Source organism: Barbus barbus (assembly GCF_936440315.1).
Source record: "Barbus barbus genome assembly, chromosome: 22".
Classification (NCBI taxonomy): Eukaryota; Metazoa; Chordata; class Actinopteri; order Cypriniformes; family Cyprinidae; genus Barbus; species Barbus barbus.
The window spans coordinates 23,278,188-23,305,454 of NC_136750.1; the positions used below are offsets into that span (position 1 = coordinate 23,278,188).

Genomic DNA, 27,267 nt, shown 5'->3' on the forward strand with positions numbered 1-27,267 from the left:
AATTTGGCCCGCTGCCCTACATATTTTTGTTGTTGTTGTTTTTGATGCCTGCTGAATGTATCAACGTGGTTATTTCCGAATTCACCATTCAATAATATTATTAAAAAACTAATTAAAATAATACATCATGAATCGGTTAGTCTTGACTGGCATCGCGCTTCGCCTCGCACACGCTGCGCTCATCTGCACATCCGTGCGTCCGCCAGAAGGATGAGAGACTCGAGAATGGAGTGGAAGCGACCAGGTGAAGCAGAGAGGCAAAACTGTCCTGTTCAAGACTTCAAGTGCTGACACTTTTTATTTACATCTGTGAATAGACTATTGTAGTTTTGTTGTATTGTAGTTTTGTATTTGTTTACTTAGTTAAACATTAGACTGCTAGCAAATGTTTGCAATAGCAGTCAATTAATTACTGCAAAATTAAAGGACATAATTACTATTGTAAAGAGTAGGAATTTAAGCCACATCGTTTTATAACAGGTTTAGAGGGAGCTACGGCAGACAACAACACAACAAAAATTAACATGGTTACTATAGTTAAACCATGGTATCCACAAATTAACAATGGTTTTACACTATATAGTTCACCATGGTATTTGTAGTAAAACTCTGGTTATACAATTGGTAATCAGTCTGCCAAAAAAAAAAAACATGGTTACTTTTACCATAGGCCTAATAATAACATGGTTAATTTTCCTTATAGGACAAAACATGACCCATGATAATGGAAAAACATGTTCAGTGTTAAGATTTTTTTCAATAAACATACATTATATATACAGGATGTAGCTATTATTGTACCAATTTTGACATTTAGGTAAGATAAAACAATAACATGTGGTCATGTAATATTTTTTTCTAAAATAAAAGTATACTATGTGCAAATTATAATGATGTGGTTGTTTTGCAACAAGGTGGAGATGTGCCGATGATAAAATTAGTGAAAAAAGTAAACATACACATAAGGGACAGAGAGATGTCAGGGAAAATGAAGAGACTATAAAGGAAAATAGAAGTTCAAGTGATAACCTTGAATTATTTTGCACGACCTCAGCCTAGGGATTGAAACTTTTGTGATGTGATGACCAGTGTTGGGGGTAACGCATTACAAGTAACGTAATAATATTACTTTTTTCAAGTAACTAGTAAAGTAACGCATTACTTTTTAATTTACAAGAAAATATCTGTGTTACTTTTTCAAAAAAAGTAACGCCAGTTACTTTTTCCCCATTTATTGACTGACAGTGTGCTGTGTGAACATGTTACTGTAGTTCTAGACTAAATGTGAATATGCATTAATTCATCCCACTCACAAAAAAATAGATTTAGTATTCATCAAAATGAATTAAAACTCAGAATATGACGCAAACCTGCAATAATTAAATATGTTAAACAACACAAATGTATCTAATCCCATTTTATTAACGAATGTCTTTGCTGCTGACCTTTGATGATCCAGTTCAACCATACTAATAAGCAAAAATGACTTTAGATAAACTAACAATTGTGCTTCATTGTTTTTTATTGCTGAAGAGTGTTGAACCTTCTTCTCCTGCGTTCTACTTTACAGACGCAAATTTACTTTTCCTTCAGCCTGAGGTTTATTCATTACACTTTTTGATGTGAAAGGGCTTTTACATTTGCAATAATTAGAACTTCTTGTATTAAAAACAATCAAGCCCTGCAATATTGTAACACAATATTGTAATGCATTACTTTTAAAAGTAACTTTCCCCAACACTGGTGATGATGATGGTCATACAAAAAATATTGTTGTCCGTGGTTTCAAATATTGTTGTGGGTTTATGGCATGGCCTGGATGAGTGTGAGATTTCCCGGCCTGACATTTTGTCCCAGTCCGCCCCTGCTCATGCCACTGTAAGCTTTTCTTTTGTTTTCACTCGCGATCGTTACAACACACATTATATATTTCATGGCACACGCGTTTTATGCGTATTTGGCGCCACCTATTGTTGTCGGTGTATTATTGACATGTCAAAGTCTAGACCCTGAATATAAGACAACCGTATTTTTTCAGATGAATTTCCAAGAAAAAAAACATTGTCTTATATTTGGGTCAGTATGGTAAAATAATTATGTTTCTACTCAAATTTGTTGTTGAAATATACAAATTTAAACAGTAGCTACAATAAAAACATGCCTTCTTGACATTTATTCAAACATATATATAGTGCACTTATTTATCAAAACGCTCCTCTCTAGAGTATTTTTTTTTTGTTGAGCTAACTAATGATTTATGGACATTTTTCTGAGGTAAATGTAATGTTACGTGACATTGTCTACAAGCTGTTTTATTGACGCCATTTACATATTTGAAACACTGACTGAACGATTACACGAGACATGATACGTACATTTCAGTAAGTTGTTTATTTTAAATGTAACAATGCACCAAACATATTTATGATTATTGGATGGTAGGCATATAAAGTTTTATTCAAACATCAACTGAAAACAGCATAGACAAGATTTCTATTCATCAAAATGAATTACTACATTGTAAACCCAGGCCTGGGGTCCACATAGCTGACAGATTTACCTGTTGTAGTTTATCAATGTTGAGTACAATAGTCACAGATGCCGTCAAAACATGTAGTCGGAAAAGCATTAATTAAAAATAATTGTTTCTCCAAAACATTTCTGGCCGCAATATAAAATTCAGTACCGAATACCCAACCATTAAAGCTTTTCCCAAAAGCACATTTTATGACGTCTTTACCCCTGACCACTATACAGCTCTCTATGCCCTACACTTCAGTTCAAAGTCAGGACAGCTTACACTGAGGGTCATGTCTGCAAGTGTGAACCGGTTTGCCTGAGGTCCCCTTTCTCTCACTCACACACACACACACACACACACACACGTAAGCGTTTGCCTCACCTTGCAGACCCTTCTCTTTACTGAAGGGAAATACTCTCCCTAGCACTGAAACAACTGCACTGTAATTACCGTCATTTGTCAAGCGTGTGCCTGATTTATAGTCAATTAAGAATACCCCAAAAAGTGGCAGTGGGCCCTGTTGTATGTGGGCCATGTGATTAATGTAGTACAATTACAGCTGTGAGACTGGCGTGAGCTGGAGAAAGCCATGTTGAGAGACACGAGGGCTTTGCTACATGGTTTAAAACAGATTAGATTACCATGAAAAAATATTATTTTGAATCTCACACACACACACACAAAAAAAAATCGATATTGTGATCTTTTAACGAACGTCTTTTTTTTCAGTTTTAGTTTTTCATTTGTTTTTTCAGTTTTTTTAGGAAAAAAATATATCCATTACAAAAAATGCAATTAACTGTAACAGTACAAATAAAAAAACACTTCGGTGCAGCACTAGCAATGACGATAAAGCTTAGCCAGGGTCTGAGACTATTGTAAACCATTTCAGACCAGTTTAAATCATCTAAAACTGGAAACTGGTGTTTTGGTCTGGTCTCCTAGACTGGTCATTTGGCTGGTTTTAAAGACCCAACTAAGATAATCTTAAACCAATTCAACATGTATACAATATTGCATATATAGCTCAAGATAAATAAAACATTTGTTTTGTTAGACAAAGAGATAAAGGCCTGACTGTGCTGTGCAGCATCAGGTTGAAGGTTCTTGTAAGCTGTCATCAATTCTTACCTCTACGATCACATACAATAAATTGATGTTATTTGACCATGGAGTGAACTGTCATTTCACAGCCAGTAAAAAAAAACATGCTTACAGTAAAGCGTGTTTATGTGCCTTTGACACACATGGAAACACTTACACCTGTAAACTCAAAGATCTTGAGGCTTTACCTCAATTCAATTTATTTAAAACCAGTAAGCAATGCAGAAGGCTGAGTGCACTTAAGATGGAAAAATGATAAAGTCAATCACAACACAATGGAGGAAGTCTGGGATCTTTCCCGGAAGAGGTACTCCAAAGCTAATAATCAGTGCCAGGCCTGAATAGACACACTGTTATATGGACTGAGAGCTGAGGAAGTGTCTGAACACTGTTGTGATGATGGCCAATCAAAACTGTAACTCTTACTGAGTCTTATTGTCATATGAGCGAGAGTGAATCACACGTTGCATGTTACAGCGACAGTCTGTATTCGGGCTGAAGAATGAGGCTGGTGCAAAGTTTCTGGCCTGGTTTTGCATGATGTAATGACGAGCAAGAGGGATAGATGAAAGTAAATGTTTGAATTGCCAATGGGGAGTTCGAATCTGGTGGAAAACATCCCAGAATGAAGCAACGAGCGCATTTAAATTATGAAGAAGTCAACTGCAGTCACTATGAGCAATGTTATCGAGCCTAATCAGAAAACAAACAAAAAAGAGGTTTGTAAGTGTTAAGATACTGGTTGCATCTAAAAATTTTAAATGGGTTAAAAAAATTACATAATTATATGATAAAAAACAACTGAGAGAAAAACATCTAATTAAACATGCATTCTTATTTAAGTTTTTTTTTTTAAAGAATATTAAATATTATTACAATCATTATTAAGCAGAACAGTCAAATGTGCATAATTTTTCTATTTAAAATAATGGTTATATATATATATATATAAACACACTGTGTGTGTATATATATGTATATATATATATATATATATATATATATATATATATATATACACACAGTATATCAATTTAACATCCTTGCTGAATAAAAGTAAAAGTAAAAAATAAAGAAAAAAGTACTGATCCCAAACTTTTGAATGGCAGTGTATATATATTAAGACCAATTATACATATATGTATATACATTATACATACATTAATGCATATAAACATTTTTTAAATTTAATACAAATATAAAATTTTGAACAGAATGCTCACAAACACAATGAATTCACTATCTCTCTGAATACATTTCTTATGTGATTATGGGACAATTTTTCAAAGAGGTAAAGTTTTGCAAGAAACAGGTCTAGATGAAGTGATTTATAGTGCAATGAGAAAAGGATAAATTGTCCAGTCTTCAGGCTGTGACTCAATACTTGTCGGTGTCACCTTCTACTTTTGATATGTGATCTCTCTGATCTGCGTCAGGTGATATTCTAATTTCCCAGCGGCGGTGGAGTTTTGAGCCGAGCAGAGTTTGTAGTTTTGGCGCGACCAGCTGCGGGATAATAATTGTGTGAAATTGGAGCTGGTGTTGAATTAACGGTGAGGGGCTCTGGGAGAAGAAAAGATCAATCTCATTGGCTTTCATAAAATTGCATTCCATTTTTCCTCCTTCATTATAGTGTGGGACGAGCAGAATGGAGATACATATACGGTGAGTATCCAGAGAAATGAGAACACTCCACTTTATTTGATTTTCGTTTTAGCAATATAAAAACGATATCCCATTCGAGAGAACGCTGCACTTCTGTTAGCGCCAACTTTTATTGGCGAGGGTTCCTGGAAATGACTCTACTCCTAATTTAGGTGCACAATTTGATAGGATGGAAAAATGTAATCATATTTTATTTAGATTTATCTCTGGACTGACTTCTCGGTTTTCATGTTGACAAAATCAAACCTTTTAAAGGTAATTTATACACACATTCACATACACACACACACACACACACACACACACACACATACATACACACATATATATATATATAATTCAAACATTTGGGATCATTAAGCTTTTTATTTTTCAAGAAGTCCCTTGTGCTCATCAAGGCTGCGTTTATTTGATCAAAAACTGTAAAACAGCAATATTGTGAAATATCAATCAAATTTTAAATTTTTCTGTTTTATTAATCCTTCAGAAATCATTATGCTTTATGTTATTTATTAACAACTTTAGAAACAGTTGAGTTGCTTAATTTATTTATTTATTTTACCTTTTTTCAGGATTCTTTGACGAATAAAAACAAAATTAAATAACAGTATTTATTCAAAATAGAAATCTTTTGTAACAATGTAAGTTTCAACAAAATCACTTTTTGATCAAATTAACATTCTTGCTGAATAAAATTATTAATTTCTTACTGACCCCAAACTTTTAAACGGTAGGGTATATTGTTGCAAAAGATTTCTATTTTGAATGAATGACACTGAATACTGTAATAATGGCTGATGATATATATTATGGTATATTATTATTATTATTATGGTAACACTTTACAATGAGGTTCATTAGTTCACATTAGTTAACTACATAAGTTAGCATGAACTAAGAATGAACAATACTTCTACAGCATTTATTAATCTTAGTTAATTTAAGCATTTACTGATGCATTATTAAAATTACAAGTTGTGCTTGTTAACATTAGTTAATGCACTGTGAACTAACATGAACAAACAATGAACAACTCTATTTTTACTAACTAAAATGAACTATTAATAAACTAATGTTAACAAACGACACCTTATTTTAAAGTGTTACCATTATTATTATTATTTACTACAACTGAAACAATTGTGGACTAAAAATGCTTTTGCAAGAACTGGGCACCCATATGTTCTAAAATACAAATTAACTTAAAAAAAAAAAAAGTAAAAAAATATTTCCAAGCTTATTTCAGTGCTCCTTCATATGCATTTAGACTTTTATGCATGTTTGCAGTCTTTCGGAGAGTTAAATTAATTAATTTTGTTGACCTAGGACTCGCGTTGACCACCTCGAGACTGCTTCCATCTGCATAATTACTGAGCAGGCATGGCCAAACAGGAGGAGAGGGGAGCAGTGGATTTACATAAATCTGCATATGTCACCTGCACAGCTGACTGCCTCTGACACCAACGATGAGTCACCAGCCACACACCTGCAAACACTAACTCACACGCACACACTGCAAATGTATTCAGCACACAGACCGTGAGACTGCGCTCATTAGAACCTCTTCACTGTTGTATGATGCACTTACAACCACAATTGTATCAGTACAGGAAGGGTTATGTTTCATTTTAAGGCTATAATGAAGTGTACTGACATACTGAATTTAGCTTATGTTATGTTACCCATGTTCCCTACAAACTGAAGCAATTTTGTGGTGTAAACAACTCATAAAATTCTGTCTCATAATCCTATAGCATTGGATATTTTTTTTCCTTACTGGACTGACACCATCATCACTAGCATTAAGAGCCGGAGGGTGAAAACTTTTGAACAGGATGAAGATGTCCACATTTTTTCTTATTTTGTTGAAATATCTTTAGTACTGCCCTTCTGAAGCAACAGAAGATACTTGCATGTTTCCCGGAAAACAAATTAAATTTACCTTGATCTTCAAATTCAAAAAGTTTTCACCCCCCGGCATGACGCATCGTGTTTCCTTCTGGAGCATCAGTGAATGTTTGAACCTTTTTTAATAGTTGTGTTTGAGACCCTCAAGTGTCCTCAGTGTGAAAAGATGGGTCTCAAAATCATACAGTCACTGCTGGAAAGGGTTCAAATATGCAAAAGATGCTGGAAAACTGAAGAATCTGCAGGACATGGTGGATTTTTAACTGTCATGGATCATCCAGTTCACCACACACAGTATTAAGAACCAAGGGTTCCCAAACTTTTGAAGGGGGTTATTTTAATAATTTCAGCTATTTTTTGTCATGTGGACTATGTTAACATCTTTTACGTAAAATATCTTACTCAGGACAGTACTAAATAAAAAAAATAACATGCATTTTGTAAGATCTCTCTTATTTAGTTAAAATTATTCATTATTATTATTATTATTTTCCTCTCTCCAGATAGAAGTTTGTTTTAATTACTACTTTTATTCAACAAGGGTGCATTTAACAGACCAAAAGTGGTAGTGAAGACGAAAAAACTCAAATAAATGATGTTCTTTTGAACTTTTATTTCATGAAATATTAAGCAGCACAACCATTTTGCACACCGAAAGTATCAAGAAATGTTTCTTGAAAACCAAATCAGCTTTAGAATGATTTCTGAAAGCCGACTCTGATGACTGAAGTAATGACTGACAATTCAGCTTTGCAATAACAGGAATAAATGATGTTTTAAAATATATTACTGTTTTACTGCATTATTTGATCAAATAAATGTAGCCTTGTTGAGCATAAGAAATGTTTAAAAAAAATAAAAAATAAATTGGTACTAACCCCAAATACCTGAACTGTCACATGCTGTGTGTATGAGTGTATACACTCATACACACATGCTTTACATACAAATTTCTTTGAATCTATGAATATGAATGAGTTTGCCCTGGCCAGTTTTCTTCTGTAGCAGCTATACTACCTGCAAGGATTTTGAGCATAGAGCGTGCAGCAAATAAGCCTCATGAAAACCAAGTGTACTTCTCTGACCGAATGATCACGCTTTCACAAACAAGCATGGTGATGCATTGCTTATATTTCGGTTTACTAGGTAAGTTATTTGCACATGTGTGAAGTTGTGCGCGTAAGTGAGTGTTTGGTGTGTTGTGCTGTGCTGACAGGAGCATATTCAGGGTAATAGAAGTGCACAGTGGTTACAGGGTGACTCAGTAAAGCGGAACTGAGCTCTGTCTCCATGTGCATGGATCGCTGGGTCCCAAGATGACAGAATGCCTCAGCGCCCTTCCCAATCGAATAGAATAGAATAAAAAGATTGAAACTCCGAGCGAGATTGGCCAGCTTGCTGAGTTCGTGATAAAATATATATTTTTCCATTGGAAAAGTGGCTCTTCTCATTGCATTTTTGGCCTGATGACGGAGCTTTCACCTTGTTTCGTTGTCTGTCATCGTAATGGTGTTGAGAGGTGTTCTGTGTCAGTGTAATCATGTTCTGTAGCTTAAGTAAATTGAAATTCAAATTCAATCTTTTGTAAGGACTGCCACCACTCTAACTGTTCTAATTACATGGATCAATGGCTCCTCACAAACACAAAAACTTGGAACACAGCGGTCAAACCGGCTCCAAATCGGTGACTGTGTGCAAACTCAACGGTCATGCCCAATCGCAGACACAAACATTCACAAAAAAAAACTCATCTTCATGCAAACTGCAGCATCCACAGTACTGTCTTGGCAGACTACGGTGCCCATTCTTCCTCTTTTAGCTGTGCAACCTGTTGACGCAACTATCAATTTGGGAAGAGGAGACGGAAAAGAAAGGCACTTTGGCAGAGATGCTAGATTCCCACTGGGGCCCAAAGCGGTGCCAACTAGACATTATTGCTGATCCCAGAGGAGTTGAAGAAAAGCTTGAAGACATTACTGTCTTCAAGGATCTCCGAGGAGACACGGTCCAGTGAATTGTGATAATTAAGAAGAACGGTTGTTTTGATTTTTTGAACGAGGACTGACAATCATTGCAAGACTCCATGAAATCCCACAGAGCCTGATTAGCCAATCAAATCACTCCTGCCGTTGTTAAAACGGAAATCTTTCAGGATTTCTTTCAGGTGATATGGCTTAACCTTAAATGTTCTTCAAAATAATACTGATAAATGTTAATTATTAGGTCTAAAATGCTTCATTATTAAAATATAAATAATGGCTGTTATACTTTCATTTACATTTACATGTATGCATTTAGCAGACGCTTTTATCCAAAGCGACTTACATTCAAGTTACAGTTTTTACATTTTATCAGCTTTTGCTTTCCCTGGGAATCGAACCCATGATCTTGGTGTTGCTAGCACCATGCTCTACTATTTGAGCTACAGGAAAGTTCTTTTTGAACTTTTGAACTTATTGAACTTTCATAGTTCAATATATAGTGACTTCTAAAATGATGACAACAAAAATAAATATATATTAATCATAATACACAAACACGCAGAATCTGGTAATGACAACCGCATACCATAACCAAAATAACTTCTGAAAACTTCAGGTAGTCACAACCACATGTATTCTACATAATATTCTGTGCACAACTACTGTAGTTGTCAGTGTTCGGGAAAGTTACTTTTAAAAGCAATGCATTACAACACTGTGCTACTCCCTAAAAGAGTAACTAATTACATAGTTATTTTTTATGGAAAGTAATGTGTTACGTTACTTTTGAGTTACTTTTTAAATCTGTGCAGGGCTTGCTTGTTTGTTTTTAATATAAAAAAGTTATTGTTTTAAATATGTAAAAGCCCTTTGACAACAAAAGTGAAATAAATACGAATGTAAATTCATATCTGTACAGCAGAGGGTGCAGCTCAAACAAATTGCATGAAGAATATGACACAGGAGAAGAAAGTTCAACACTATTCAGCAATAAAAATTAAACAAATGTGTCATTTTTGCTTAGTATGGTTGAATTGGATCATTAAAGGTCAGTAGTTCAAACATGGGTTAATAAAATGGGATTAAATACATCAATTATGTTTGTCTAATTTAACATTTAATTATTGCAGGTTTGTATAATATTCTGAGTGTGCATTTGACTTTTTATTAATTTTGAGGAATACTGAATCTGTTTGTTTACTGAATCGGGTGAGATGAGTAAATACATGTTGGTATTTAGTGTAGAACTACAGTAAGCGTCATGTTCACACAGCATGCACAACGCCTCAGCAATTACTCCTGATTTCTCTCAACATAGCAACATGAGAGCTGTCAGTCAAGAAATGGGAACAAAGTAATGGCATTACCTACTTGAAGTAGTAACTCAGCTATTTCCTTCTGAATTAAAATGCATTTTAATGTGTTACTTTGCTAGTTACTTTAAAAAAGTAATCTGATGACGTAACTCACATTACTTGTAAAGCGTTACCCCCAACACTGGTAGTTATTAATGCAGTAATATCACAGCTGTTTAGACACTGGCAGCTTGGATAAAATACTACAGAAAAAATAATAATTACAGAAACATGGGTATGCCTTTCACTCATTTATACATTTTCATACCATTTTTCTCCATCATCACTGGATCCCTAGTTTCGGCTGCCAGGTCTTTCAAAGCAAAAGATGATAGTAATGCCAAATATATGTCTACGTTAAAATAAGCTCCAAAAACACAATGTAACTGACAGTATTTATAAGCAACATCCCAAAGACGCTGATAATAAGTGGACAAAATTTTTACTTGCATAAACAACAGATAGAAGGATAGATATATAACAATAGAATGATTGATAGAATGACAGAATGATGGATAGATATACAGAATGATTGGTAGGATGATTGATAGATAAAACAATAGATACGACTGATTGCTGAATCGATTGAACGATAGATCAATCAAAAGATAGAATGATCGGTAGTACGGTATATAGATAGAACAATTGCTTGATAGATAAGACAATCTAATGATAGACAGAAAAAAAATTATTAATAGAATGACAGGTTGAATGATTGAGCAAGCAATAGATAGAACAAATGATCAATAGTACAACTGGTAGAACGATAGATAGAACGACGGTGGACAATTTGGTGGTTATTTAAGAGTACTACATCAATTTCAAGCAGTTCAACACATTCAGGCTATTTTGTGGCCTGGTTATGAATATCAAGCTTGGCTTTACTCCTCCACTACTATCTCTCATGACTTCTTGCCAGTTTTCCACAATCAGGGATCAGTGTAGTACAAGCACCTCACACTTCTATTCCATCCTGCTTGAGCGAAGCCACTGTCTGCCTGCTCTCACTGCAGCACTGACCTCTGCAGCATGTTTGGTCCCCTGTCTGATTACTATTCACACGCAGTACAGGACCTCTGGACATCTCTGAACTGAAAACCACATAGTGGATTGCATTTTTTTCATTTCTCATGTTAGGCTTGAGGGGTGGGTGGGTTACTACTCCGCCATGCAACACATTGTTTATGACTTATCTGAAAACTGATTAATATGCTGTTGCTCTCAAAACACTCATGGTGTTGCCTTTTTCATGCAAGGCAGTGTAGGAGTATCCTGTGGGGACATACATGCTTAATGTGTAATTAGACTGTAATTTCATTAATCACTCTGATTCTCGGGGGTCTCAGGAGAGTTTCATTGTGCGAACGTGGAGACCTGTGAGGAAATGACTCCTTTATAGCAGTTCTCGCTCTCTGCTTTTCTTTTTCTGCTGTCACGCGAGTGTTGGCCATTCTAAAGTTTTTGATAATCTGTCCTAACTGCCTCTGAAAAATATGATGCAGACAGAAAATGTCTTGATGGCGGCATTATCTGCCAGAATCTTGACATTAATTTTTATGCAGAAAGTTCTACGCAGCTGCAGCCATTATGAGCAGCAGTCACTGGAAGACTGGAATCACAAAGGCTTTGTAAACATCCTCACAATCAAACAGAATAATTTATGAGCACCAGATCATTTTGATGTTTAGTTTGGACACTGGAGCCTTTATTTCCTTTTTTTTAATAAATGAAAAAGTATTGTGCATGATAATGAGAATAATGAACAATCAACATTCACCCGAGGCCCTCGAGAACTGTTCTTTCTCCAGCTGGCGTACACATGTGGCTCAGACAGCCACGGTGTGTGAAAGAGAGAAAGCGAGAGGCGAGAGAAAGCCAAAAAACTCAAATTCCACAACAAAACCTGCACCTTCTCATTCACAGATGATGACATCATTGCCGTACCTTGCAGCAGAGGAACGTCTTTGAGGAACCCTCCACTGTACTTCACCTGGTACTCTTTCTTCTGAAATCCCGGTACACATTCAGCCTTCTCTTCCTCTTCCTGCGCTCCAGTGCATACAACCTGAAACAGAAAGACAGATTTCCAAACTGAATACAGTGGCCAATTTGAACATTTCTTAGATCATAAATCTGCTTATATATTTGCAAATATTGAAATAATTAAGTTGGCTTGAGAAAGCCAACTTACTGAAATCCTATTTAAACTTAATAAGTTGGCTTAAGAATGGCAACTTACTGAAATTGTATTTAAACATCATCATTGTTAGGCATCACCATTGTTATTTGGCCCTTAGGAACCCCCCAGCCCCCCCGCCCCCTGACACCTCTCCCCTCTCCCCCCTTTCTCCTCTCTCTCTCTCTGTAACTCACAAACACTTTTTAACTCATCTTTTAAGTAACCAATAAGTAATGATCTATGATCTTCATAGCCACACCCAGCAACCACTTACAGCACCCTAGCAACTAACCCATAGACCTCCACTGAAAACAGATCAAAAGGGATATCTTTGAATAGAAGTGTCATAGAAACATGCGGGTTTTGCTCTTTTGACTCGTGATTGCAAACAGGACTTCCTTCATGCATGCTACACATGCTAGCAGTGAATAGCTATATGCTAATAGTGATTAGCTAAGTGTTAAATCAGGCTAAGAACATACTAAGATGTGTGATAACTACCAACCGCTTAGCAACTTAAATTATTCATGATCTTTTATCTTCTCATCCTGAAACCAGACATCTGGTATCTTGCTTTGTTCGTGCTTTTGCAACATTTGTATGCACTAAGCACCGGCTAAGCAGTCTGGTCTACTCAATTGAATGATGAAGTGACTGATGAGATCTGGGAAGAAGCCTTGTTGAGAATAAAGAGTTGTTCTGTAAATTTGAGATATAAATTAATCCAGCTCAAAGTTATACATTGTCTTCATTATTCCAAAACTAGATTAAATAAAATATTTCCCTCTATATCTTCTCAATGTGATTGATGCAATAGGGCAGAGGGGACACTGGCACATTTATTTTGGTTTTGTCCTTTTCTGTATGTTTTCTGGTCTAACATTTTCTAATTGTTTTCTTGTGCTTACAAAATTAATATTCAACCTGACCACAGTCTGCTATTTTTGGCTATTCTGATGTAATGGATGCTCTTCCCCATACTCATCAACAGGCTCTAATGGTAGGCATGACTGCAGCCAAAAAAGTGATACTACTCAATTGGAAATCTCCACACGCCCCTTGTTTTCAGAGATGGTTGAATGACATGCTCTACATTATCCAAATGGAACAGTTATGTTTTGGTGAGCTCTCCTCACAGAATAAATTTGAAGCCACATGGGGACCTATCTTGAGACTCTTGGAATTCTAATGTATTCTACTGTATTCTGGAATCCTCCCCTTCTATTTTTTCTAAATATACAATCCTGAAGTATTGGATTTTTAAAACATTTGTGAATATTGTCATTTGTGTATGTATATATATATATATATTATTATTATTTTTTTCAATAACTATGTTGTATATATTTGCTAATTGAGGCAGTCCATTTGTTTTGTTTTTGTTTGCGTGGGTGTAAATATGTGAATTTTGTTATCCTATGTTGATTACTGTATTTTTTTTTTTGCATTTGTGTTTGATAATATAACTTCTAAACTTTATATATATATATATATATATATATACACATACACATACAGGGCCTGAAATTCACACCCGACCACGCGCCAGATGCGGGTGAATTTTGCAATTGGTGGGTAAAACTGTCAATCTACCTGCCACATTGGCGGGTAGCCAATGACAATTGAGTGATTCATTAGTTGTTGTTTTTTTTTTTTTTTTAAGTCTGCCATTTCGTTGGATTTTAGCTCAAAATGTGGCGGCACATTACTGGGGTAAAGAGGCCAGCTGAAACGAACAACCAACAAAAAGATGAGGATGAGTCAAAGAAAAGTAAAAGACGACGTTTTAATACAAAGTGGACAATTGGCGACAACGGCAAGGTTCGTGAGTGGCTGATTTATGACCGCAGTACAGATGAAATGTACTGCAGTGACTGCTGTATGTATGGCTCAGAGAAAGCGAAGTCAAATCCTTTTGTAATCGGGACTAAAAACTTAAAATTAGAAGCAATTAAGGACCACGAGTCATCAAAAAGCCACCTACACACAATAAGTTGCAAAATATCAAAGACTGCGCTTCCGGAGGAGACCGCTGCAGTCAAGGCACTGACGTCCATGAAAGCAGCGCAGTTTGAGAAGATGCGACTTCTGTTTCGGAACGATCACGCGATCGGCAAGAAGATGAGGCCCTTCTCTGACTACGTTTGTGTGTCACAGATGTGTGTGCGTGTGTATGTTGGGAGTTGGGAACCAGTGAGAAAATGTCTGGTACCCGGTAACTTTACCAGTAATATTCATTTAGTTCTGCTTAACGGTTCCTGAAGGCTGTAATTAACAGTTGCCAGGAACTGTCTACTGACTAAATCAGCCATCAACACAGCCGTGTGTGATTTGTTTACATACGAGCTGCGGTAACTTAGGTCTAACTTCTATCTGTTGAGTTAGCACGGTGTGTGTGTGTGTGTGTGTGTGTATACCTGTTTTTCTATCCCGGTGTGACTATGACATATGACTATGTCTGTGACACAGCAAATCAATGAATAAAAAGATAAAAAAATATATAGTCTAAGAGTTATTATTACTTATAATGATTTCGTTAATAACTTGACAGCACTTAAATGTGTATTCTTACCAGTTAAAGAATAATGTTTGTGTGATTTCTATTTTTCACCTTTATGAGGCAAAAAAAAAAAAAAACTGGCTGGTAAAAAGTTACTGTGGCAGGTGGTCAAAAAAGTTAACTTCAGGCCCTGTACATATATATAAAAAAAGAACATACTTAGAACTCTATAAAACTACATAGTAATGATGTGTGACAACTACCAACCATTAACACCCAGAACACCCTACCATAGCCTGTAGCTTTCCTGTAGCTCAAATAGTAGAGCATGGCGCTAGCAACGCCAAGATCATGGGTTCGATTCCCAGGGAAAGCAAAAGCTGATAAAATGTAGAAACTGTAACTTGAATTGTAAGTCGCTTTGGATAAAAGCGTCCGCTAAATGCATAAATGTAAATGTAAATGTAAATGTAGAAACATCCTAGCAACAGAGGGGCGAGTTTTACCACTGCAAGCACCACTCAAATTTTCTTCAGGAAATGTACATTCTAGTTATGTTGGCTTGGCAAAGTCAACATATTTTTATGCTATTTAAACTTATTATTATGTTGGCTTGGCAAAGCCAACATATTGTTATGCTATTTAAACGTCTTATTTTCTTTCTGAGCCTCAATTTTCCAAACACTACTCCTCCTAGGGCTTTAAAGCCACACGCCCAAAATTCGGCAGAGACCTGGGCCCTGATGTCTAGTTTGTTGCTTTATCTTTTCAGACTGATCAGACTTAGTTTTTTTATTATTAATTATTAAAAATGAAAAATTTCCCTTACATTGTCTGAGAAAAATTGCGCCCCTAGAGGAGCAATTCCCATCGGGCGGAGTTGAATTTCTCGATCAGCTTTATTTATGTTTCACCTCATGCCGGGCTCAGTACTCGAAAAAAAAGGCTACAGACACAAACTACATCATGTACATATTTCAGAGCCTTCTACATTAAAACAATCCAGTGAATAAACACAATACACTTGGAACAACATATTATAGAAGTAAAATGAGTGCTTATGAGTGTTTGTCAGATATTGTTTTGTCTAACTGAAGAGCAAGGCATCGCCGCTCGGACGCTCACACTCCGGACCACATTCATCCTCAATAAGAAAGACTTCTCTTGGACAAGTCACACAAGATTAGTTCAAAATACATGATAGCTTGGCGAATATCATCGAAACCATAAACTGCTGAGAAATCATTCGGAGGTGGATGGATGTGAACATTAAAGCCACCGCATTTACCAGCGGTTTCTGTCTTCAATCCATAAAAACCAGAAAATAATTTGTTTGTCTTGGCTTTTATTTTTGTTTTTATTTATTGCTCTAACAAGAATCAATATTCAAAACTATGCAATGCTAATATAGGATTCTTCCATTTCTGCATCTAAACATCTACAAACCTAAAACCTGCTCTCTTGGCTGCTTTTTTCTATGTATGTATTTATTTATTTTTTGCTCAAACAATAATTAATCTATATTTAATGAAAATGATGACGTTATTTTACATTTGATTTTTCCATTTCCGGATCTAAACACCTAAAAACCTAAAACCTGCTCTTTACTATTGTTTGCAATTTGTTTATACAATTACAGTGGTGAATAAATATTACCAGGGTCCGTACAAACTGCTGAAAATGCCTCAAGTACTTGACTTAGTCTATCTATATAGCAACACTATAGCAACTAGCAAAACCTACCTAACAACCACCCTGACTACCCTAGAAACCACATAGCAACACCCTAGTAACCACTCCGGGTACCCTAGCAACTGCATAGCAACACCTTAGCGACCATCCCGGTACCATAGAAACCACACAGCAACAACCTAGCAACCACCCCGGAAACCCTAGCAACCGCAAAGCAACACCTTAGAAACCACCCAGAGTACCGTAGCAACCACATAGCAACAACCTAGCAACCACCCCGTGTACCCTAGCAACCGCACAGCAACACCCTAGCAACCACCCTGTTAGCCTAGCAACCGTCATAGCAACAATCCAGAGCACCTAAGCTACCACATAGCAACACCCTAGCAACCACCTAGAATACCATAGCCACCACTCTGAGGTCCTTAGCATCTATATCTATCTATCTATCTATCTATCTATCTATCTATCTATCTATCTATCTATCTATCTATCTATCTATCTATCTATCTATCTATATATATATATCTGTCTCTTCTGTCTGTTTGTCTGTCTGTCAGTCAATCAAACTTTAAGCTTTTAAAACTGCTTTAAACTTCAATGTTTTTCAGACTGAAAACCATCACACAAAACGTTTTCTAACTTTCTGGTTCGGCTTTCTCAAGCCAACTTAAAGTTTGTCTTGACAAACGTTTTTATCTAGTTGCATTTATAATTGTATTAGAATTTAAACCCTAATTAAAACTGCACCCACAACACTTCTAAAATACATAAATTATTTATGTATATTTATTCATACATATAGTTTTTAAAATCAAGGTAATAATAACATAGATCATATCCTGTATTAAATGTATTTTAAACTTTAAATTTAAATGTATTTGTATTTTATTTTTTTTTAAGCAAAAGTGTAAGTGTGAGTACATTAATTATTTGAAATAAGTTCAATCCTTTCTCCTAGAATTTACTGATGATCCAAAAAGGCAAGAACAGTCTTTAAGAAGAAAAAAAAAAAAGTCATAATTTTTTTTCAGAACTAGAATTATAATTGTCGCTGCCTTCAGAGCTAAAATGAAATTGCCATCTGTTTCATCATGTCATGTTAGCTTTTACCCAACAACCTAAGATAGTTTCAAAAGGCATCAAAACTTTACACAGCACAAGAAAGATAGTTATGAAACCTTTTATAGCTCAAAAACAGTTTTCCTTATGCGAAATGATCACTTTTTTAAACTCAACTTAGCAGAATATTTGTCATCATTCCAGTCTGTATACGATTCAAAATGTAATTTTAATACAAAGCTGAACGTCTTTGCAATGCTTGACTTTCTGCTCTCCCACATTTGTATCTGCAAGAAGTAAATTCATCTTTGACCCGTGTTAAAATTGCCAGTCTTTAGTTTAACAAATACAATCAAATGTAACTATTTCATATTTTTCTCACAGTGCAAACATTCAGTGTTTGAATTTATTCTCAGAACTACATATTCAAGGTTTCCTACGTAAAGGATTTATACAACCTGATTTTGCCTTGTTTATTACTTCTTTTGAAAGAGCAAAAACCACTTCCTGTTCTTAGTCAAAAACAATTTCAACTGCACTGCTAAAACAAGTGTACTGAACAAATCTGGAGTATTGTAATTCACATAGATCAACAAGTCCATTTTCTGTCAAGCCTACAATGACTAAATGCTGCTTTTATGGCGAGCAAGAGCATAATGATTATGCTGAGGGCTTTTCTGGTCAATTATACAAATTTTAGGTTGCCTTCCACTCAGGATTAGTCGTCATTAAGAATTAAAGGTAATCATCCAGCTTTTAAAACTTTAGGAAATAGCTGTTTTGTGGTTTTTAGTTCGATGGTAGACGGAGAGGCTTTTTCTCCTTTGTAAGGACCAGTCAGCCATGCAGCACCAACCTTTCTGTCCATCTTCCTCTTCTACTTCCAGCAACATTATTACTCTTTCACACCTATTTTTGCTTTCCATCAATCACCCTTTCAGCTGGAGGGAAGCAGGGATTTTTTCTGACAATGACATACCCCGCATTCCATCCTTGAATATACAGCCCTGTTCCTCCTTTCAGTTCTACATAGTACATAACTCTAGACACACAGACGGAATTTCAGAAATCCACTAAAGAGGTCCTTCCTAGAGAATACATTCAACACACATTCACTACATCAGAAACATAGAGCATAAATCATCAGCTGCGCTGTCTAAAACGTAAATATTTTAGATCAGATAACCCATTCATGAATAATGAAGATTTTGGCTTCGTTTCTCCCTTTGTGATTTAGTAAAACCCAATGCTTTCTTCACAATCATTCTTTATGAAAGGATATGCACACAGCTGCTTTGTAGCTAAAAAAAGCTATTCTTTCTAACATTAAAGACAATAGCATTAGCATGCACAGGGCTGGCTCACACTAAAAGACGATATAGGATATATATCAGTCCTAGGTGAATAATTGGGGTTTAAAAGACAATTAATATTCAATAATATAATCGAATATTATTGAAAATATGAACTGAATCGAGATGAAAAAAAAACTCAAACGTTACTAGAAAGTTCTCTTTAACTATTCAAAGAATCTGGGTGAAAAAAAAAAACTTGTATACCTACTTTTAATACAAAAAGCATGTTCATTCAATAAAATGCCTTAGATTTCCGTCTTTCCAAACTGCAGCCTTGTTCTTCTACTCTGCGTTTCGCCGAGGTCTCTTTAGTTGTTATTGAAGCTAATATCCAAGTAAATTATAGTAGATCAATCAAAAATGTCAAAGTGTTGGTTTGATTTGCGGAGCTGGAGAACATAGGATGGCAAGGGCCTTGCAAGGAGCCAGTTGGGACACAGAATGCACATTACGAGGGCAGCTCTCAAACAGCTGCTGAACCTCACTTTGTGTTCAGATGAGCAGTCTGGATATGAGATTGTATGCTATTGCACTGTTGCTGCCTTCAAATCCCTTGAAAGAAGAATTCATGCCAGGGAGCTTCAGCGTTAGGGAGCTTCAAGCATGTTATTACTACAGCAATTCAGAGTTGCAAGAAAAAACTGCATTTTGCAGTTATAAAAAAGCCATTTGCGATCGCACACTCAGCAATACGGCACAAAGTTTTCTTTGACGTTTCCCCTAGGATACGACACGGACAAAAAAAAAAAAAAAAATCTCAGCACTGTGTATTTTGAGGAGAAAATAAATGCTTATTTTAGCTTATTTTTTAGATTTAATGAGCCAAATCTGACAAAAGTGCTGTGTTTACTGAAATGGAAAAATACTATCATTCTTGTCCTACAGGTTAATTTGCTGCTAAAACAGCTCTGCCCTCAGTGACGCTCGGATTGCACTATGCAGTCTCTTGTTAAACTCACAAAGGCATACTCTGCTTTATCTCCAGTTTAATGACAAATACATTTGGGGGTTAAGGGCACCGTTTCCAAACAAGGTCTCCACTCTTTATGGTTGTTTCTATTCAACCCACTGCTTCTTCAGTCCTTTAGGAGTTCCCTTAATGGAGTTCCTCATAAGAGAACAGAAGCTAGTTTAGTTACTCAGAAACTCAATGACTTTTCATAGCCGCATACGAAGCAAATATTCTTAGAATTGCCTCAGCAGGGCAGAGATAACATTGCATATAAGACAGCACGACAGAAATTTCTTCAATCAGCATGGTGAACATCATTTAAACATTCATCCAGACAAAAAATGTCAGAGCAGATATTATCAGAGGGCGCTGTGCACGTTTGCCCTCTCCCAGAAAAAAAGAGAATAAAAATGATAAAGAAATAAAGATGAGAAGGAGAAGGAAAAGAAAAGGACATTAATTATGTTGTGTCCTTCAAACTGCCCGAGGCACACATCTGCAAAGTGTCAGCAAAAAAGTGAAGAGAACTTGTAAAAATGTAAAAGGGTATTAAAGGGAAATTCACAAGGACTTCTTACAGTCCGTTTGGAAAGTTTTTAATTGTTGATCAAGGTAAATGTGCTCAAGAGCAGGGGTTTGCAACTTTTTATGTTATGGACCCCAAATATGATGATCCCCTAAACGGAACTTCATTTCTAAAATATAGAGTCATATTTGCATGTACAAAGACCCATTTATACTGTGTGAGAAACATATTAGGTGTGATATTATTGTATGAGGACATCATGTTGGTTCTAAAATATAAGTATATGGTTTAAATATAATTTTTTATTTATGATAGTTCAGTAATAAATGGCCAATCAAGCACAGTAGCACCATGGTCAATGAACCAGCTTTTGGTACCTTTGGCAGAGTGGGCAGGTGCCAAGTCCTGCTGGAAAATTAAATCAGCATCTCCATAAAGCTTGTCAGCAGAAGGAAGCATGACTACTTGGACTTCAGAAAACACAGTGGACCAACACCAGCAGATGACATGGCAGCCCAAATCATCACTGACTGTGGAAACTTCACACTGGACTTCAAGCAACATGGATTCTGTGCCTCTCCACTCTTCCTCCAGACTCTGGGACCTTGACTTCCAAATGAAATGCTAAATTTATTTTCATCTGAAAAGAGGAGTTTGGACCACTGAGCAACAGTCCAGTTCTTTTTCTCCACAGCCCAGGTAAGATGCTTCTGACGTTGTCTCTGGTTCAGAAGTGGCTTGGTTGCCCTTTTCCTGAAGACGTCTGAGCGTGGTGACTCTTGATGTACTGACTCCAGCTTCAGTCCACTCCTTGTGAAGCTCTCCCAAGTGTATGAATCAGCTTTGCTTGACAGTATTCTCAAGCTTGCGGTCATCCCTGTTGCTTGTGCACCTTTTCCTACCCAAATTCTTCCTTCCAGTCAACTTTGCATTTAATATGCTTTGATACAGCACTCTGTAAACAGCCGCACCTTTCAGTAATGACCCTCTGTGACTTGCCCTCTTTGTGGAGGGTGTCAATGATTGTCTTCTGGATCATTGCCAAGTCAGCAGTCTTCCCCATTATTGTGGTTTCAAAGAACAAGAGATAACCGGAATTTATACTGTAGGGATGGTCATTAATTGAAACTCAAATGTAAATGTTCTAATATTTTGAGATACTGAGTTTTTGACTTTCATGAGCTGTAAGCTCTAATCATCAAAAAAATAAAACAAAAAAAACTTTTGAAATGTTTTACTTTACATGTAATGAATCTAAAATATAGGAAAGTTTCACTTTTTGGAATAAATTACAAGAGAAAATGAACTTTTTCAACTTTTTTGAGATGTACCTTTATATATATATATATATATATATATATATATATATATATATATATATATATATATATATATATATATATACACATATACACACACACACATATACACACACACATACATATAAAATATATCTGAAAAAAAACATTATAATAAAGATTTTTTTCAAGGATTTGTATACAAAAATACAAAAATTTCATTAATGTTCCATGTATCCTTCTTGTGGCCCAGTTAGCTGAAGCCCTATGAATGATGAATGGCTGATGCTCCATATCACTTTTCATGATGCTGTGTCAAGTAAAAAAAAACAAAACAAAAAACACTTCTGACAAGCAGTGCAGAAAATCAATATCAGATTTAAAAAAATCAATCAGATTAATTAGGGGTCAGGAGAATTTATACACATATTGACAAGTGTATTAAAAGCACCTATAAATGCACCTTATGTTCAATACTATTGCACTCTGTCAAACTGCTAGAAAGCATCCTGTGTGAGCGGTGACACTATGTGCGTATGTGAGAGAGTATCCAAGTTGGTGTCAGAGCAGATGACAACCAATGGGAGGACAGAGAAATGAGGTAAGAGGAAAGAGAGAGAATGTGCACCCATGCTCACAAAAACGTGTGGCCTTGTTTGATGTGACAACAAAAAGCCCAGCGCAAGGGGATTGTGTGGCCTGCCTTCATTTCCACTGCATGGTTGCTTACAGGGAGACGGGCGTCCAAAGCAAGAACACCACCTGCTGCCTTACCTCGACTTATCCCCTCTCTCTCCCTTCCTCAATAACGCAGGCTTTTCTTCTCCTCTGTCTGAACTGGAAAGTGTAATTGATTGCTTGGCATGTTGGTCACCTTATCAGTTCATTTCTGTGATACAGCTGTGTGGAGACTTCATTAGTTTCTAATAATTTAACTCAGCATGATTTTCTTATTAAACAAAACTAGAGAAGATGACACTGGTGGGCTGTGATCGAGGGGACAGGGGTTAGGAAATGACAATGTTCCCTGCTGGTCCGAAGAGAAAAACATTTAAATGTGCTTTTAGAAGTCTCCGGTTTTCTTTTAGGTCTTGCTGCTTGTGAACGACAAAGGGGGGAAATTAAATGGATAGTTCACTCAACAATTAAATTCTGTCTGCATTTAGTCACCCTCGTGTCGTTCCAAAACTGTGGGACTTTTTCCCTCCGTATAACACAAAAGGAGATATTTAAGACTTTTTCATGCAATTAATGGGGGCTGAAGCTTTAAGCCTTTAAAAAAAAGCACACAAAGCATAAAGTATCATAAAAATTTAACTATGCACTATATTTCAATTATTCTGATATCAGGAAGCCATACAACAGATGGGCCATCCGATGGGCTGTTAACTACTGCGATTTTTTGTACATTTGTACAATTCAACAGATGCTACACAATAAATATGAGTAAAATATAACGCGAAATGCAGCATTAGTATGGAGATGGGCCTGGATTACTCAGACCTGTAATTCTTTGAATCAGTGAGTTGAATATTTATTGAATCAGCTAGCTGAAGTGAACCTGATCAGTCCGATTTATTAACAAATAATTAAGGGAAATTAGGGAATTTATTTAGCCATAGGGTACACCGTATGTCATAAAATAGGAGACTGGATTTCCAATGAAGGGTTTAAAGTTTAATTAACATAACTGTTGAGGAACAAAAAATAAATAAAAATACAATAATTTGAATCAGAACACTTTGATTTGTAAACTAATCATTCAGGCTGGTTTTGTTAACTGATCAATTAATTGAAAAGATCTTCAACTCTCTTGAACTTGAACTTAAATTTTCAAACTTAAATTCCAGTTGGTTTTTTATACCGAGCTTTCATTTGGACAACTTTGAATATAGCACACAAGGTCGTATGGGCCACTTTATGATACTTTTACGGTGCTTTTGCATCTTTTTTTGAAGCTTGAAATCTTCATTCCCTGTTTATTGTAACAACACAAAAACATTGTTAAATATATCTCTGCAAGTCACACAGGTTTGGAACAACATGAGGGTGAGTAAATAATGAGAGAATTGACATTTTTAGGTTAACAGTCCCTTTACGTTTGAGGGAAATTATAAAAAGGTAGCAGCAAGGGCTAGGTTTGTTATAAACAAAGATAGGTGTGACAAGAGACAAAACAAATAAAGCATGAAAAAGAGACAGAATAAGCTTCCAAACTGATGAGGTAGCTTTATGAGACCCAGCTGAGATATAGAGATTATGGTTTACTCATCTTTTCCTGAGAGAGTCTGGCTTTTTGTTTTGCTTCACTGAGGGGAAACAGAGTTCAAACCCATCCTCCGTCTCCGCTCATAAACTGCGCTATAAAGCCCTGAGTTATATTGAAGATCTAAACGTGTGCCTTACTTTGCGACTACATTAACACTGAGCCTGGGCAAAACAGCTTGATGAGTATCTGATAAAACTCTGTAGTTCGTTAGCTTTAGCACTTTTCCAAGGCCGACGCCATAATTTATGCATGCAATTCATGCACGTTAGAAATCCTGCAGCGCTTGATAGCTGGATTCTTTTGGCTTCATCAATGAGGTCAGCATCTGAGGAATCGAATCTCAGCTTATCCATTATGCCTGGATTAATTCTCACCATAGAAAGTCTGGAACCAACATATCTCCCTGCAACTACAGCACTGTAAAGCAATAGTTAGCAGGTCTAAAGCACTGTAATCCCTCTCCATAGCATGTAATCTACTCATTAGACCTTCTAACCTCAAAACCGGAGGATAAAAGCAACAGATGAGAACGTAGCCATAATGCAGGCCACAAGCACTTTTAGAGTCATTTTCATTCAGATGCTGTTGTAACCCAAAGCAATGTTAATGTCCCATTCTAAAAGCGTTTTACAGCTGCCTATATTGTACAACCTAGTTTGCAAAGGGTCATTAGAAAATTTAGTCATACACCATATGTGGTATAATGGGAGACTGGATTTCCATTGAAGGGTTTTAAGGTTAATATAACTGTTGAGGAACAAAAACAACATTACAATCACTTGACAGACTGCAGATGGCAAAACGTAAAGACTTTTTTTCTGCAGTCGTGTTGCATTCTTCACAATTGATAGCGCTTATAGAAGCACAAACTCACTGATTCTTTTTGTGCCTCACAGATTTTTCTCTTAAATAAAGATGTCAGAGGAGTAAATAAAGTTCACCGGGTTTATTGGGTGAGAGAAAAGCAACGACCACAAATACGGCGAGTATCAGATCAATATGTCACTACATTCCTCGGCTAACAGAGAAGGCTAACAGCTTTAAGTGCGTCCTTCCATCTTCTAGAGTCCAAGTTAAACCACCTTCTGTCATTCAACTACTAAATGAGAACAAATTGATATCAACATTATCATCATGCAGCCATAATGATGGTCGAATAGGCTATTCATTCTTTATAGATCATCTCCCTTAATGCTGCTCAGAGAATCACATCTTTAATTAACTAGCCCATTAAAGTCATCAGCAACTTCAATAAGTCACAAAGAAATTAACACAGACTAAGAAAGTCTTGCATATTTTGACTATAGCAGCATAACAGGGCAAAGATATATTAGTGAAGTAAACTAGGAATTGCTTAGGTCAATAAGAAATCAAAACATACCCCATTTACTTTCGTAACACACATTACTGTCTTATTGCAGTTCATAGGTTCATGTTACAAGACAAAATATTGTTATCTTCATAACCTTAAATCAGAACGTAATAACTTGCTCTTCTGAAATGACTTTCCTTTTCCACTTATCTCACTTCATAGATATTGAGTAATGTTAACCAACAACCAAACAGCTATTTAAGCATTACTTTCAGTGTAGCTTCATTTTGGGATGGTACGGCCACCAACGAAATAAATCATTAAAATCCTATTTCACTTGGAAATACATCGCATTATGAAAGCAAAATGGGTTGTGAACATCAGTTCACAAACCTACAGATGTCAAGACACCAACATTTAGAAATTTCAGGTACCTCAATATAACTTTTTATCCCACTGCAAAACTAATATGCTATTAAAACTGAATATTATTATTTACATTTAACTAAATTGATGATAATCCTAGTATTTTTAAATAGCGTGTTGCTGAATCAATGTTAATATTTATAAGTACCATGACTAAACTAATGTAAAATTGAACATGATATAAAAAAATATATTAATATTAATATTGATTGAATCCTTTTGTGAACAATTACTCATGACGAGTATACAGTTATTAATAATATGAAAAACAAATACAATGAAACAGTGATTAAAGTTTTCAGGTCTATAACAGCAGCTTCAAGTATTAAAAATAAATTAAAATATAAATAAAACTAATTATTTGCCATTGTCTGCTCTGAATGAGTATTAGTATATCCAGTATGAATAATTATAAATTATCTGAATAAAAGCAGTGAGCCTGTTTGCAATGACTTAGACTAGAGACAAAATGACTACAGTATGTTTAAGTGAATACTTGAAGGGCATTGGTAAAAACACAAAAACTGACCAATGGCTATAATTGTACATAGTAGCACTTCAATATAATGCATGTAATGAAGGTGCAGATACATAAATAAGACGCTGTACGTACGAAGCTCAGATGCCACAGATGCTCTGAGTAAACTCTGCCCAGTGGCATTCAGCGAATGACATTTACACCCTGAGTAAAGAAGTTTATTTTGGGCATGTGGCTTTCTAAGAACCTGTGCACACAGTCACTCTGCAGTGGGTTCTGGAGGCTTTAGCAGGAGCTGTTGTCTCTTTAAAGAGTATAGTGGTGATGGCCTCCGGCAGGTGCTTTGACAGGCCTGAAGTGTGATTAAGGTTGAGACTTCATTGATGAAAGCCAGTGCAAGTCACTAGGCAGAGTCTGGTGTAAATGTCAGCTCCAAAAAACAAAATCAATATGGCCATATGAGTTCACAGACAAGCTGAATGGAAAAGGCTGAAGCACCTGGAGTGTGTAAAGAGTTTTGTGGTGTTAGAGGTAAGTTATGATTCATGTCTTGTCATTTATGCCACTAATAAAAGCCATTCAGAGGATTACAGCTCTATATTGATATGTAATCTCACTAAACAGTTCTGGTGTATATTGCAGTTTATTATTCATGCAAACTGATTATGTTGTAGAATTCAGTT

The 27,267-nt window shown here is 35.9% G+C and overlaps 1 protein-coding gene across 3 annotated transcripts in view; it reads right to left on the reverse strand.

Annotated features, from left to right (window-relative positions):
- Positions 1-27,267, reverse strand: part of LOC306888196 (cadherin-13-like) — a 345,271-nt gene that overhangs the window by 238,353 nt on the left and 79,651 nt on the right. For all 3 annotated transcript variants that reach the window (XM_079446382.1, XM_079446381.1, XM_079446380.1), the window contains exon 2: positions 12,480-12,600. In XM_079446382.1, the coding sequence (XP_079302508.1) occupies positions 12,480-12,600 (121 nt within the window). The remainder of the gene's footprint in view (positions 1-12,479; positions 12,601-27,267) is intronic.